The sequence below is a fragment of the Sinocyclocheilus anshuiensis genome, unplaced genomic scaffold (assembly GCF_001515605.1).
Source record: "Sinocyclocheilus anshuiensis isolate Anshui unplaced genomic scaffold, SAMN03320099.WGS_v1.1 scaffold1737, whole genome shotgun sequence".
Taxonomy (NCBI): Eukaryota; Metazoa; Chordata; class Actinopteri; order Cypriniformes; family Cyprinidae; genus Sinocyclocheilus; species Sinocyclocheilus anshuiensis.
The window spans coordinates 266,872-282,508 of record NW_015540975.1 but is presented as its reverse complement, the minus strand read 5'-3'; the positions used below and the strand labels follow the sequence as shown (position 1 = coordinate 282,508).

Below are 15,637 nucleotides of genomic sequence, written 5' to 3'. Positions count from 1 at the left end.
ATATATGCACTTGCAATGCAAGTGTCTAAATGCAAGTGGGAAACTGTAATTTCAATGCTGAGTGCAGCACCGTATTAAGGTGCAATTACTTGTGCTTTGGTACGTTTCCATGTAACAAGGAGAGTCTGCAAGTGTAATGACTGCCAAGTTCTTAAATGATACTGGAATTCATTCAGTGTTGGAAGAGGATACAGAGAAGGAAAGCGAGACAGAGAAGGCTCAGAATCCATAAATATTTTGACTGATGACAATATCTGTGAGGCTTCCAGCAGTATAATTTGATGCTGACATATTCCAGTCACACAATCAACCTATGCCAAATTAACAACTAAGTCTTCAGTCAGAACAGACACCCTGGCTATGTTCAGATTAGCATATTACCATACTACTCTTACAAGTTCAGCAGTATACAGTATAGTATGAATACCATGTCTAGTATGTCAGTTGTCTGTATGCTTAGAATACCCTGAAGACATTTGCCTAAATCTGCAATATTCAACAAAGTGCACTGCATGGAACACTGTAACTTACAATGCTACCTTCCATTTCCAGTGCAATGAATATATATATATATATATATATTATTTTTTTTTGTCAAATATATCTTCCAAAAGTTAAGATGTTTTATACACACACACACACACACACACACACACACACACACACACACACACACACACACACACACACACACACACACACACACACACACACACACACACACACACACACACACACACACACACACACACACACACACACACACACACACACACACACACACACACACACGCATGCTCACACACAGACAGCTATCTAAATGGGGACATTGTATAGACTTCTATTGTTTTTATACAGATAATTATAGATTAGAAAAAAAAAAACTTTGTTTACTTTATTTTTATACCAGTTTTACAAATGAAGACATCCCCAAAGAGTTTTTTGAGGGGGAGATTTTGTCAAGCTTAGCTCACTTTTGGGTACAAATTTGCTCCCAAAATATGGTTAAGTAGGCACACACACACACACAAGCAGGGACAAATATCAAACCTCAGCCCGATAACAGTAAGTTGATAATATTATTGCGATGTTATGCCCAGTACCCAATAAATTAAATATAGTTTTCACAATACTATTGGAAGAATGACAGATGAATTTTCATTTTAAGATCTGCAAATGATTACACTTCATTGTGTTATTAAAGATTAACTTTAAATGAGCATTAGATGATGACAAAAGTAATTTAAATGTAAAAATGAGCATCCATAATTAAACATTACATTTTAAACGACCCAGATTGAAACTAAAAAGTCAGTAATATCAACTAATAATCAATATGTCACTGATATACCCTTTTAAATGCAGACATGTTTTACAATGAGAGAGAGAGACAGACAGACAGACAGACAGAGAGATCATTTCCAAACACAGGTTCTACGTTGTGCTTTTACCATTATCTGAATATCCATCAGCAAAGGGTTTGTTAGCCCAATGAGTGAGACGGCCTGCACTGTACAGGCTGAGGGAAAGAGAACAGCCATTACAACCAGCACACCATGCTTGTGTAGATGGAAATAAATTACTCCCACGGACGTCTCTCCTCGGCTCAGCAGAGCATATGCCCAACGGTAAAGTCAGAAATGAGGGAAGATCAACAAATCTCAAATTACCCTCCCAGGGACAGCACAATCAATAAAAATGTTCTCCTAGCAATAAGCTCTTTATTAAACTGAAAGAATTTACCAAAGGAGGGGTGTACATGGGGCTGTAACTTTGCCTGTATGTGATGCCAAACACAGAACTCCTCGTCTGAACCAGTCAGATCTGTTGTGGATAGGACTGACAGATGTGATTGTCAATTCACCGCCTTTTTTCTTCTAATTGATCTGTTCTTCATTTTTTTGGGACGCATCACCGCATGCAGCTCAGTATTTCTCTTGGCCAAGCACACATGTGAAACATTATACAGTCGCCTTCCTGCCGTGCCATCTCAGCAGGTACTCCAGGTACCCAGTTTTCGGTAAATCGTTTCAGGGACCTCTATTCAAATCAATACCAGAGAACTCTGAAACATACCCAGACGAGCTCAAAATATTAATTCATGACAGGTATATATGTTCGTTTCAGTAAATATTTTACTCGTGCACACAACAACCTTATTTTGACGAGAATACTTTGATCTCCTTAAAGAAAGCTTATATATCATGTAACATAAATTACACAATGTGTTGCCTCTTTGAGAAAGAGCAATAAATGGCTCGAGATTAGTGCAAATCTGTTCTTCCGTGTAATGTAGAGCGCATGATTCAGTCCGACATCAAGCTTGCACATGTTGAACGACCCGTTTGATGAGTTAGTCACCATATCTCTCAGAAACCTAATACACATTCAGTCCTTTTCAAACTTAAAGGAAAGAATAAATAAATAAATAAATAAGCAGGGTAATTATCATGACACCATCAATGCAAACAGCTTCTATCCAGTTAGGGTGCAATATGGCATTGGTCTACGGAATTAGGTCATAATTTTATCACAGCTGCGTCTCTCGATTTAATAACACAGCACTCCAATTGCCAGTGTAATCACACACTTCCCAGGAACTTGCACCAAAACACGGCTGACTATTTTAAGAACATATACATATTGGAGACAGCAAAGCTATAATTAAACAGGCATTTAAATTAATAACAACCAATTGCTACTTAAGGTGAGGTGTGAAGACCTAAACAGCAGCGGACTTACAGACAAACAGAAAATACTAGTGCTGTCAAACGATTAATCGCATCCAAAATAAATAATAAAGTTTTTGTTTATATAATATATGTGTGTGTAAAGTGTATATTTATTATGTATATATAAATTCACACACTTGCATGTATGTATACATGTATGTTTGTGTATTTATACATACATAATAAATATACACAGTACACACACTTATATTATATAAACAAAAACTTATTTTGGATGCGATTAATCGCGATTAATCGTTTGACAGCACTAGAAAAAACACATCCACAGCCACTCAGGAGGGTAATTTTCCTCAATGGGCACAACATGTGACGCATTAGAGGGTTGTGCAGTTGGCATTAAGCTAATCTAGAGAGCAGCACTTTGACAGATCCGAAAGGGATCTCTACTCCCCTAAACCGAACTAACACCTCAGACTGTCACAGACTCTAGCCACAGTTGGCAACTGACAGGCGACAAACCTGGGATGACAGATTCCAAAAACGGATTAAACTAAATGAGAAATAAAACAATGGATTATGTTTGGGTTGGTGAGGGATAGAGCTGGCAAAGCTGACAGACCTGCCATGACATTAATTTTGTCTTTCTAAGGACTTTTATTTTCAGGATATGGAGAGCTCGAACACCTGAGTTGTCTGTTACATTTTTCTCTTTATATAGATACATGCATGCATACATACATGCAATTACTCACTTGATCAGCACTACACAATAATGTTGTTCTCCTGAATTTGCATTTAATGCAGAGGAGCCTACCAGCGCTGTGCCAAAACAAAGCCTTAATTAAGCACAAGGGGGTGAGCAGTCTTTCCCGCTTAGGCATTAATCTGGAAGCCTGGCACACCTCTGTACTTCTCGTCCTGTCCTGAACGTACTTTTCACAATATTCAAACGGCAGGTAACAATACACCAGGCTGCTTCAGTCACCTGTTGTTAGCCTCGAGAACAAAGGCGGGCACTGTCACTATGCCCTGCAACAACCAGCGAGCCAGGTAATGAGGGCTCATGAATATGTATGAAGGCAAAACCGAAATGGCACACGATCTGGATGATTGACAAACAAGATAAACAATAATAACAAGCAAGGGCAAACACGAAACTCCTAACAGGCACGACTATCCACAAGCATGCTGAGAAGGCCGTAGCTGTGCTGAGGTGAGGTACAGCGAGAGGGAGAGCTGACACGGCATACGTCAGGATGGACAACGGTCTACTCAGAAAACGCTACGAAGATTTAAGTCAAGGACGCTACCTTACATCACCCTAATAAGCTATTAATGCGATGCCAGATTTCTAAGGACTCGAGAAAGCGATACTGTCATCTCTAACTCTGTGGTGCTGTATCACGCAGGACAGAGAGTGTGGTTATTTGTCATCGTTAGTCATTATGTATTGTGCTACTTACTGTATTAGTTGCCATTATGACGCTTAGAGTGGAACAAAAAGAGACTGCAAGGACAGACGACTGAATAATAATCGGAGCCTGATTCAACACTGTAAAATGTTTGAATCAAACATTTATGTTAAATCAAAGTCGCTATGCAGGTCTGAAACTATTTTACAAATTAAAAACTAAATAAAATAAATACGTGTCAAAATATTTTTTTATGTGTTCCACATAAGAAAAAGTAATACATGGCATGTGGGTAAAATTCAGTAAATGATGACAGAATTTTTATGTTTGGGTGAACCTTTAACTTAAAAAAAGTGTCATCTTTAAGCAGTTAAGTCTTCTATATTATGATAATAGCATCACAAATCATAAGATAGCACTAATATTTGGCACGCTTTACTATGTATTAATATTACTACTGAATGCAATCAAAGCTTAAAAAAGGGCCTTAAGTTATGCAGACCAGCGTAGGTGTATGAATGAAAAATATGCAGTTTGGAAAGTATTCAAACCAAAGGGACTCATAAAGCATACTTTACAAGGAAGGAGTGAAACAGGATTGAGCGTTGCACATTTCCATCTTATCAACTCAGGAATCAAAAATACATGGAGTATTTTTGGAAGTATGGAGTTCCTTTGAATACTGAATTGCCCAAGGTACATGTTACATTAGTACATTTCCTTTGCAGTAGTCGAGCGGTCAATAGGGATGAATCCTAAGGAATTATTGGCATAATTCATAACAAGTAGAAGGTACAGCAGGAGCATACTAATGTGGTGAGGAATGTCCCTCAAAAAGGAGCCTTTTTTCCTTCGTCTAAGATATATAATTACAGAAACTAATTACGGTGACACCACTCTGCGGTTCAGTCGATGCAATGACACACGTCGTAGTGATGACGTCACTTGGGCTCTGGGGAGAACTTGACTGTCAAATACACAGCTGAGGTTGTGTGACGTGCTCCCCACAACACACACCATGATAAACATAAATCAATCATGCTACAGACTTTCTTATATGCTTGAAAACCCTGCTTGTGAGAGGAGAGGACTTTCCACAGTGACTGACAGACCTAACAAAGATCAGTACATGAAACAGTGCAGACTGACCAGTAACAGGCAGTGTTAAGAGTGAACTGAGAGAACCTCTTGGGTGTTTGCAGTCTGTGTTGACAGAGACAGTCAGAGAGAGCTAAGAGAGACAGGTAGACAGGGCCATCTCACTGACTTGCAGCACTAGGCTGAGATCTAACATGCTCAAATCAAGTGTATGACCACATATAGTGCCAAAAGTGCTCACCCGCTTGAACTTTTTCTAGTTTTGCTGTCTCACAGCATCGGATCACTGTGGATTTGAGGATCTAGCCTTTCTGCCATTGAGAGTCGTTAATGTCAAAGTAAAAACAAAATGAGCTAAACTGAAAACAAAATAGAACATACTTACATTTGTATCAATGGAGTAACCAACTGATAGATAATAAAGATGTGACGAGACGTACGAACGCTTTTTTTCTCTCTCCTTTAATAACTGAGGTCAATTTTGACTGATTTGTAGAAAGATTTTCACTTTGATCTGTTGTTCTGTTGATAAAAAAAACAATAAAAACACTTAAAAATAAAAAATAAATAAAAAAGTTACGGATAAAGCTGAAAAAAATAAAATAATAATACAATGAAATAAAATTTAAATAAATAATAGCCTTATTTTATTTTGTCAACATTTTAGTCACAGTTTGGGGACTGAATGACTGAATAAATTAATATTCTAAATATTATCAGATGATTTTAAAATATGATTAAATTATCTACAATATAGATGTTTAAACTGCAAATACTGTCATGAATTTGTATGAAATAAACAAATACAAAATCTGATATTCTATATACAATACAACATTTCCACAATATTTTGACTTCATAACCGCATTGTTCTTTTGATTATCTTCATCCAGGTATATTCCTTTCTAATACACATAAAGGTTATGCAAATTAAAACTGCTTGTATATGACTGTTAAATGGCTCAGCAACCAACACATGCATGAAGCAAGTTTGCATCTGTGAACCTAATGAGAGAAGAAACCTGGATAGCAATTAACAGCACTTTATCAGGCCATGACTTAAACATAATATTTAACAAATTGGCCAATTATAGATATTTTTAGTTCAGTGTGAAGTTTGAAAAAGATGATCACACAAAACCACAGCAAGAGTATCAAAGCCCACAGTACTATTTCCTGTGAATGACTGGCATTTCACTGAACACATTAACTGAGCTGAACTGAGGTTAGCCCTGCCATAATGAGAGCATGTGAGCTAAGAAGAGAGACGTGCAGTGGGTCATTTTCAAATGAAAGCTATTAGTGTTCATTACACAGCTCCCTGTTGATAGCACTATACAAAGAGTACAAAGGTTAAGTCCATCTTGAATATGATGTAGATAGAAAAGCTTATTAGAATTCTGAGATAAAGTTTTGCTCCAGGCCAGCGCAGTGCCTAAGTACAACTCTCTTATAGAGAACGAGCGAGAGAGAAAGAATAAGAAACATCCATCCATGTGAAAGTAGCAATTGGGCAGCAAGTTCTTTAAAACTTGAGAAAACTGCTGACAAAATCCTTGTTTATACCTCGCCGTTCCCTTCCTTTATCAAGACTAACCTGTTACTTTGTTTATCATCATATTGCATTGCATTGGAGTGTGGTCTGTCCGTCTATTGTCCTATTCTCAGCATACTATAATGCTACTGGTGCATTATTTCAGAGAGGGCCAGAGCCTTTGAGAGCTTATTAATGGTATCTGCATTGTTCTGGCTTTTGGCTTTACTGTGCTTTTGGCATCAGCAGTACAAGGGCATTGAACCAAAAACCACTATCCCCACATTAAAGCCTCCCCAGAGGGCTGCGGGAGGGTTCTTTGAGAGATTAAGACGCCACTAGAGAATGCAAACTTAAGATACTGCCTCCCTGGCTCCCTGTTTCTCTAATTATCGTTTAAACTGATTACAGAGATTTAGCAGTATCAAAAAAGTGCTGTAAAGAAAACTTCAGCCTTATCTTCACACATTTCATATGGGGTCAGCAGGGCACAGCTGCCGAACTCAGTAGCACATGAAAGAAATGGATGTGTATTAATATAAAAGCATGATGCAGAGTGAAAGGGATTTGCCTGGGTGGAAGATTTAAGGTTGTGGCCTCATTGGTGGCTTGAACAATGCAGAGCGTGGCTGAACCTGGCTTCTTTTGGGTTGTGAAACAGGCGTTCTGAAAGACGAAAACAAGGGGTGTGAACACAATGGTGCCATGCGGACCTTGGTCTCTTTTGCACGTGCCCAGTCTTCAGTCTCTTTCTCTTCTGTCTGTGTCACACGTCTACAATGGGGCAGAGAATCTTTGTGAGCACATCTGCCTTTTTTATGGGGACCTTTGCCTGGACCAGGGACTATACTGAATGCTTTATTATCTGATTGTTTTGCAAGCCCTTTGTTGTCAGTGGGATGACGGTTCTTTGCTTGCGTGATGAGAAAATGTGAAATGACATCCACAAAGAAGAAAAGAGGGACAGAGTCAAAAATTATAAATAAAAGAGAGAGACTAAGCCTCATCCCTGTCAGAGAGAGAAAGAAAACAAGAGAGAGAGCGTCTGAGTGAGGCATTGCATTTTTCTCCAGACAATGGAAAGTAAGTGTTTGAGTGCTTGGCTGTGCAGGCAAGCGTTAGATGAGAGGCTTCACACGCCTACTGTATGGATGCTACACCCTGGCAAGCCTGCTGGGGTTTACAGATCTGTGCATTGCTCGAATGATCCGATGGAGCTAGAGGAGTACTGTATGTGTAGGATGGAGTACACTGAACCAATCAGCTCCAACACAAATGTAGGTGATTGTTTAGTAACACTTTCTGCCCTCATGGAGACATCATTTACATTACACATCAAATTCAGAGGAATAGAGCATTTTCTTCTTTTGATGACACCTAAACTTGAGTTTATGCTGAGTCACAGAATGCTTTTATTTTAATGGCAAAGTTGTGTTGTGAGGATGTAGGGGGAGAATACTAGGGTTTGTGAAAGTGACACTGTTATGTAAGCACAGGTTGCGAACAACTCTGATGTAGATTAGAATTAAATAGACAAGTCTTTTAAATTCTGATTTGAATTGAAATAGCAAAGACATATATACAGATGGATGGATCCAACTTATGAATTAAAAGGAAGTCACTTCTCTGTTCCACATCCAAAAAAAAAAACAAACTCAAATCCCTATCCATTTTCTAATTTGTAACACTTGGTTCAATTGTAACTGAAATTTTAACTTGAGTTAATTTCCAATAACTATCCTATTAAATACTGAGTCAATAGAACAGAATTCATATTTATTTTCAAGAAATATAGAGCAGCTTATTCTCATTCTATCATAAACGAGACCATGCACATTTCTTTCACGTGCATTGAAACTAACGGTCAGACTGCAGTGTGACCACTGGGACATTTACACTCATCTGGCATCTTTCCTATTTTGAAACGTGACATTTCCTTGACGCAGTGTGAATGATGTCAAGGTAGAGCAGCAATCGCCATGTCCTTACCATAGGAGAAAGAAAAATAAAAAAGAACAATACCCAGAAGTCTCTCTATCCATATTGTTTGAGTGGTTCGGAGGCACGTCTGTGTGTGGCTTCAAGCTCACCCACAAACCTCTGCCAAACATCCCGTCGGCACGACTGAGGTATTACCGTCCTGCCAGAGAGCCGCTAAAAAAGCCTATACCATTACCATGTAAGGACATAAAACTGGACCAGTGCATTACCTCCCGCTCAAGGATGAGGATATCATGCCACGGCTATTTGAGCTCCAGGGATGAAGATGGGGTGATGCAGGTGATAAATGTGAGAGGGCGGGTCTGGGTGAATAAGAGAGAGAGAGAGATAGAGAGAAAGATGGATGAAGGATGAAACTGAGAATAGAGACAAGGGAAGGAGGTGTGCAGACCTGACAGTTGAATCTCCTCTATAAAGCACAGCTGAATGTGGGAAAAGGTCATCACTTTAGCTCTTCTGCTTCTGTAAAGAGCGACAGGGCTGTCACCTCAGTTCAGGCTTCCACACACCCAACCCAAACCACCTGGCAATTAAAGGTCACCTCTGCTCCCAGTAACAGCCAAGAAGGACCAATGTTGACCTGGACATCTAAATATTCCTTATCTCCTCTACCTTTCTCCAGCTTTGAAAGAAGAACAAGGAGAAAAAATACAGACAGAAAACAACTAAAATCCCTCATCTATATGGAGGGGAAAAACTTGGACATGCCCCAACCACTTCAGAAGCAACAGCTAAAATAAAAGTCACAAATCCCCCTAGTGGTCTCTGAGAAAAACGCCAAACTGTCAGTTGTGAAGCAGAGTTGACTCTTTCAAATTCTCCTAATTCACAGTGGTGAAAAAGCCACCAGAGGGTTAGAGGCAAAGGGTGGTCTAATGTAAATGAGATCCACTCTTTCACAGACAGCTGAGGTATCTTTAGTTCAGGAAACACATGCCATTTGCAATTACCACATTTAAGATGAACAAAAACCACCGAGACAGTCAGGGCGTGAAGAGCTTCCTGAAGGATCATCAATCTTGCCTGTAAGACAAAGGGCAGTGGGAGGGAGGGAGGGGCAGCAGGAGTTTTGCCAAGTCCTGTCCCAAAGCAGCTATTATGAGAGAGTGAAAGTGGAGCTTCTATTGGCCTGGTGAATGAAAGCAGACAGAGTATTGTACACGAAGCACTGCCTGGCATTAAAGACATCTCTTTAATGAAGCTTTTCAAATACACACAGTCATCTGTAGGCATGATGAATCTCTGAGCAAAGACAAACGTAGGTTTTTTTTACAAATGCTTTTCAGAAAATTCCCATGAATGTCTGGCTTTCGAAAAACAGATCTGTTTAGGGGTCTGGTGTGTTTCTACATGTCAAAAGTTTCATACATTCCATTTAGCAGCACCAAAAAAAATAAAAAAAGAGAGAGATTTGTTATAAATAAATAAATAAATAAATACATTTATGACTCCAAACTATCTAAACCATATAACTGAAAATAATAATAATAATAATAATATTAAAATAAAGAAAACAATAAAGATATTTTACATTAAAATGTACATAAATAAATAAACATAACACTTAAACATTTTAAATTAACTTTCAAAATTAACTTTAGCAGCCCTAAAATACTAAATAAATTGTAGCAATGGTGCAAATGTACTACACAAAACACACACAAAAATAAAGACATTTTACATAAAGAAATACAAATAAATAAATGTAACACTTAAACATTTAAAAAAAAAAAAAAAATGAGCAGCCCTAAAATAACACAGACAGACAGACAGACAGACAGACAGACAGACAGACAGATAGATAACTATAATGACCCCAGCAGGACCTGGACTGGATTTTGACCAGGATGTGTTTGCATTTCATACATTGCCCTGTGAGCGGATAAAGGTTTCGAATAGGGGATCAAGCTGCATTATGTGAAAGTGCCTATGCACACACAACTCACCTGGATTAGTGCTTCACTTAGCCTTTCCTCATCCACCTGCAGCACGATATCCCGGATCTCTTCATAAGGCAGCCGGAATGAACCCAGGAAAATTGCTGTTTGGAAATAAAAAAATGAAGGAGTCATTTTCTGGCCCTATAGTTTGGCATGTCAGCATGTTCAACAGGGCCTCCCTCAGAAATGACCGTGGGACAACGTCAATAACTTCTCAGGTGGATGGTAAAACACTGTTAGAGTGTTTGTTCCACTTCGGGGCAATTGGAAGCAAAAAAGCAACACAATTTTCTGGCAACAATAAAAGCAGCTAAAATAACCTCAAATTTGGGGCCCTATCACCCGATAATGACTCAACATCTTAAACTTTCACCCAGGTTGAAATGCAGAGAACCACAGGTGCAATTTACCCAGCAGCTCAATTTGATGAATGAATAGTCTGTAATTATAGCATATAGCTTACAGTGCACAGTTTAAAGCGCCATCAGTGGGGGACCGAACATAATTGTACATTTCTGTCTGAAGCAGTCACTGCATTGAAGTTAAAATTACCTTCACATTTACGTAGATTAAAACAGTCAAGAGTTTTCCAGTAGTGTCTGGAAACAATGCCAAGCAGAACCTGTTTTTGTTCTGGGAAATCATCACAGTACAGAAAGCATTCAAGGGGTTGCTCTTGTTTTGTACCACCTACCTCTAAGCTATTTCAGCAAATGTTTGATGGGAATGCATGGCTGAGTGGATATACTGAAGATGATATGTGAGAGTCTGTTCTCTGAAATAAGTATTGATTTGGTTAGATTCCTCTATCGCTCTCTGAATTGCATCAGCCAATGAATGCAAAGGCCCTTCTGCCTCACCCCACCATCCAGCTCTCTGGTGTGCAGGTGAACGAGGTCCAACTTCTGATGAACAGTGATTTAATAAACAACCATTCCCACCAGCTGATTGACTAAGTCTCTGTGAAACTATGCTCTATTTTCTGCAATTCATTAGTCGGCCATCTGCGTGTGACAACATGCCGGTTTCTTCAGAGAAAAGAGAGTTCTGTGCTTTTTTATTCAAGAGATGAAGGTAGAGCGAACACGGCGGCATTTCAAAGCAGTGGGCTCATCTGGCAAAAACCGGACACAACGGCATGGGAGGAAATTCTTATTGTAGCTTTGGTGTGCCAAAATGCACAACGAGGTTTTAAAACTAGCCTAACAACACAATACAGCCTGTCTATAGGGATATGCTAATGAAGCAGCCATCAGTAGCATGATGAGCCAATCATCAAGACTATCACATGCCAATAAACAAACAAATGGTTTGTCACTGAATGTGGTGAGTTTAACAAGCCCCAGTCAGAACTTATCATATTTGATGCAAAAAAAAATGTAATTGGACGACAAATGCTTTCGCCTCATCTGTTGATTCATTAGCATAATTTACACATTCACAGTGAGTGAATTATCCTGAGTTTTTCTTCTAACAAGTTTGTCCATGACAGATGCATCCCATAATTTATTTCCGTTCATATCCACTCATACTCATCTGCCCAGGGATTTAGTCACATTTTGTGTTTTTTTTTCAACACAGCAAACCCTGCAAGTCCACCAAATTGCACACATTTAAGCAAAGAGGGCACTTCCACCCCATATATAAAAATGCAATCAATACTAAACCGCCTCCACACACTGGCATAATTTATAGCAAATCTCACTTTGTTTAAAAAAAAAAAAAGATATTTCCGTTCATATCCACTCGTACTCATCATTTTGTGATTTAGTCACATTTTGTGTCTTTTTTCAACGCAGCAATCCTGGCAAATCCGCCAAATTGCAAGCATTAAGCAAAGAGGGCACTTTCGCCCCATATATAAAAATGCTATCTATACTAAACCACCTCCACACACGAGCATAATTTATAGCAACTCTCACTTTGTTTTAAATGCAGTCCGCTACATGTGTAAAAAAGGAATGCTGAAGGAGGGTCGACGTGACTCTTCTGGAGTTGGACCAAGGAAGGGAATAGAATGCTGGGATTGTTAAACATGCTAATGGACCACAGAGCTCTGCTGGGTATCTGTGTCTTAATAGAGGAGCATGACTTTATGTAGCAGTTGCCTGCTTAGCTCGGTTCCTCCCACATTAACTGCACTCATGAGATTCGTAGCCTCTTCGTCACATCTGCATTATTGTTTCAGCTGTGCACAGAGCCACACCCAGGCCCCAGGTCCAGAGTAGCCGAACAAATATCCAGCTTCTCTTTACACTCACAATGATGTGTGGGATCATGTCTGTGTCTGTGTGGGATTTGCTCAGAGGCCCCCAGGATCAATGAACTCAGCAAGTTTTCCTATCCAGAGAATTTCATGGCCAAAAAATAAAAGTGTGGGCATTGTCCAGTCAGCCCACAGACTGTACTCTCAGCATGAGGGGAAGACAGCAATAGATACCTGGGGGCATAAGTAACTCTCCCTTGTCCAAGTAAAGAGCAGAATTGAGTTGCACAAGTACCCATTTCCACAACCCTGGAACAACCCTGTCTTGTCTTTGGGGCCCCTATCAAATAATAATAATAAAGAAAAATTAATATTCAACATTTAAGATTCTTTTACACTCTCTCTTTCTGCTTTCCTGTCCCACCTCCCTTTTCCTTTCTCTGTGAAAGATGACAGATTTGTGGCTGAAGTGAATGTGTAACAGCACTCCCACTCGTGTTCTGGCATTAGTTACTCTGAAGCCTGAAGTGATGTGTGTATGCGTGTGTGTTGCATCAAAAGCAGGCTAAAGAACTAGCAGAAATGAGACAGAGAATGAGAAAATGACAATGTGAAAGTGAGTGAATGAGGGGAAGAGAGAAATGTCACTGGCATCTTTTCTGTTAGGGCCATCTCCATCTGTTCCAGCTCTAAACGAAGAAGAAAAGCAGACAAGAAAAAGAACACACAAACACACAAACCTGACCTTGATGCCATTTACCCTTCAGGCACAGTAATGGAGCATGTTATATGATTAATGAAAATGCCACCTCTTTTGTTGCATTATTAGTACTGACTGACACAATCATCTCTATTATTATTGCTCATGGTAAGTGTTAAGGATTTAAACAAACTTCTACCACTTACAAACTGCATTAAACTATACACGATACTGTGCATCATGTTAAAAAGAAGTGTGTTAATACTGTTCTAAGCAATGAGACTCACAATGCTTGTCTGACAAACAAAATCATGAATTGATCTATCCAAGCCATATCCAGGGACCAGAAAACCATGGGCCATTCAAGAACCCCTTATAAAAGCCTAGTAACGCCCTGGAAATCACTCACAATACCCTCAAATCAGTATAAAAAAAGAGCAAGCACCATTTTTTGTCTGAAAATGCACACACCTAGTTATATTTGTATTATCCATGTTAAACCAAACTTCGGATAATGTAGCTTAAAATAATGTTCTTCAACAGCAGCAGTGTAGCCAGACTCTGAGCTTCATCTTACTCTATTTGCACATTCGAATTGCATTGATATATTCAATTGGAATCCAAGTACTCTTCCGGCTAGGATGAAAACAAGCATGGGTAGGACATATACTCAGGTGGCTGGTTATTTTAGCATTTGCTATGAATATTTCATGAAGTGTGATATTGTATATCTAAGGTGTTTTCCTCTCCATGACAAAGAAGCCAACATGTCCAAAAAAGAATAAAAATCACATTCTCATGCTGCTTTCATCAATCAAAGTCCAAAGAGTCGCAGGCACTCTTGAGAACACAATGAATTAATACACACACACACACACACACACACAAACAAACACTCCCTGAAGATTCAAGAGGGGGAGAAAGAGTGTCAGTGGAAGAGAGACAGAGAATTACTAAATGACACGAGGGTCTGGCAGGCTGATCAATACGGGCCACAAAGCAAGATGTATTCAGTCCAAACTGTGATATCAACAGGTAGTTCCTTCTGTCCAGTATGGGGTCATTCTCAGTGTTTCAGTGTCATAGGGTAAAGACAAAGTAGAACAACTCGACTGTAAAAATGGCCAAATGTAAATCGAACAGATTTTGATAAATAAATGTATTGTGTTTAAATAAATAAATAAATTCATTAATTTGTTCGTTCATTTATTCTACCGACCATTGGTTCTGATTTACGTGGAAATGTAAGAATGAATCAATCAATCATTTAAAATGATCAATCTCCCAGACTTGGTTGCATTAATTTCATAAATGGAAGTACTCTTGGTTTGGGGGGACTATTTGGTTTTGCCTGTGGTTAGGATGACGCAGACACAAATAAAATGATTTGTCCTTTTTCCTGTTATCCTCCTATAGTATGTGTTTACGGTACAACTGAAATCAGAGGAATCGGGTAGAATCCATTATCAAAAAAACAGCATCCCCAAAACCTGTTGCAGGAAGAACAAATACTGACAAATGCTGCTTGACAATACAAGAGGATAAGATGAATTTCAAAGTTGATATGATACGTAGGAACAAGAAAACAAACAAACAGAAGAGAACAGAGGAAAAGTGTCAGTCAAAGCCTGAAAACATTGTGGCTATAGATTCAGCAGCCTGAACTGCTTTCAGTACAGAGAAAGTTGTTTAGATTCATCTTTTTCAGTATGGACCAAAAATACCTAGGACTTCTCTAAAACAAAAACAAAAAATTAGAATAAAAGCAATTCTTTAGAGACAAATACAAATGTAACTTATTTGAAAGTAAGAACAATAAACACAGATCTGGAGGCTCTTGGCTGGGTGTTAGGGGACAGATGATATGGAATGCTGATAACTTACACAGATTCTGGGCTGTCTTGGCATCCAGAATTCGCAGCTCTTTCGCTTTTTTCTTGAATTGTGTCATCCTGTCATCTGTTTCTTCCATGTCCTTTTTCACTGAAAGCAGAGAGACAGAACCAGAGGGTAAGCACATTAATTATCAAAACAAGTAAATGAATCTGCTCAT

The 15,637-nt window shown here is 38.9% G+C and overlaps 1 protein-coding gene across 1 annotated transcript in view; it reads right to left on the bottom strand.

The window, feature by feature from the left end:
• LOC107690092 (protein diaphanous homolog 2-like) overlaps nt 1-15,637 on the bottom strand; it is a 141,975-nt gene that overhangs the window by 32,950 nt on the left and 93,388 nt on the right. Inside the window, exons 2-3 of the mRNA XM_016488330.1 lie at nt 15,469-15,567; nt 10,685-10,779 (exon numbers count right to left, since the gene is read on the bottom strand). Coding sequence (XP_016343816.1) covers nt 10,685-10,779; nt 15,469-15,567 — 194 coding nt within the window. The remainder of the gene's footprint in view (nt 1-10,684; nt 10,780-15,468; nt 15,568-15,637) is intronic.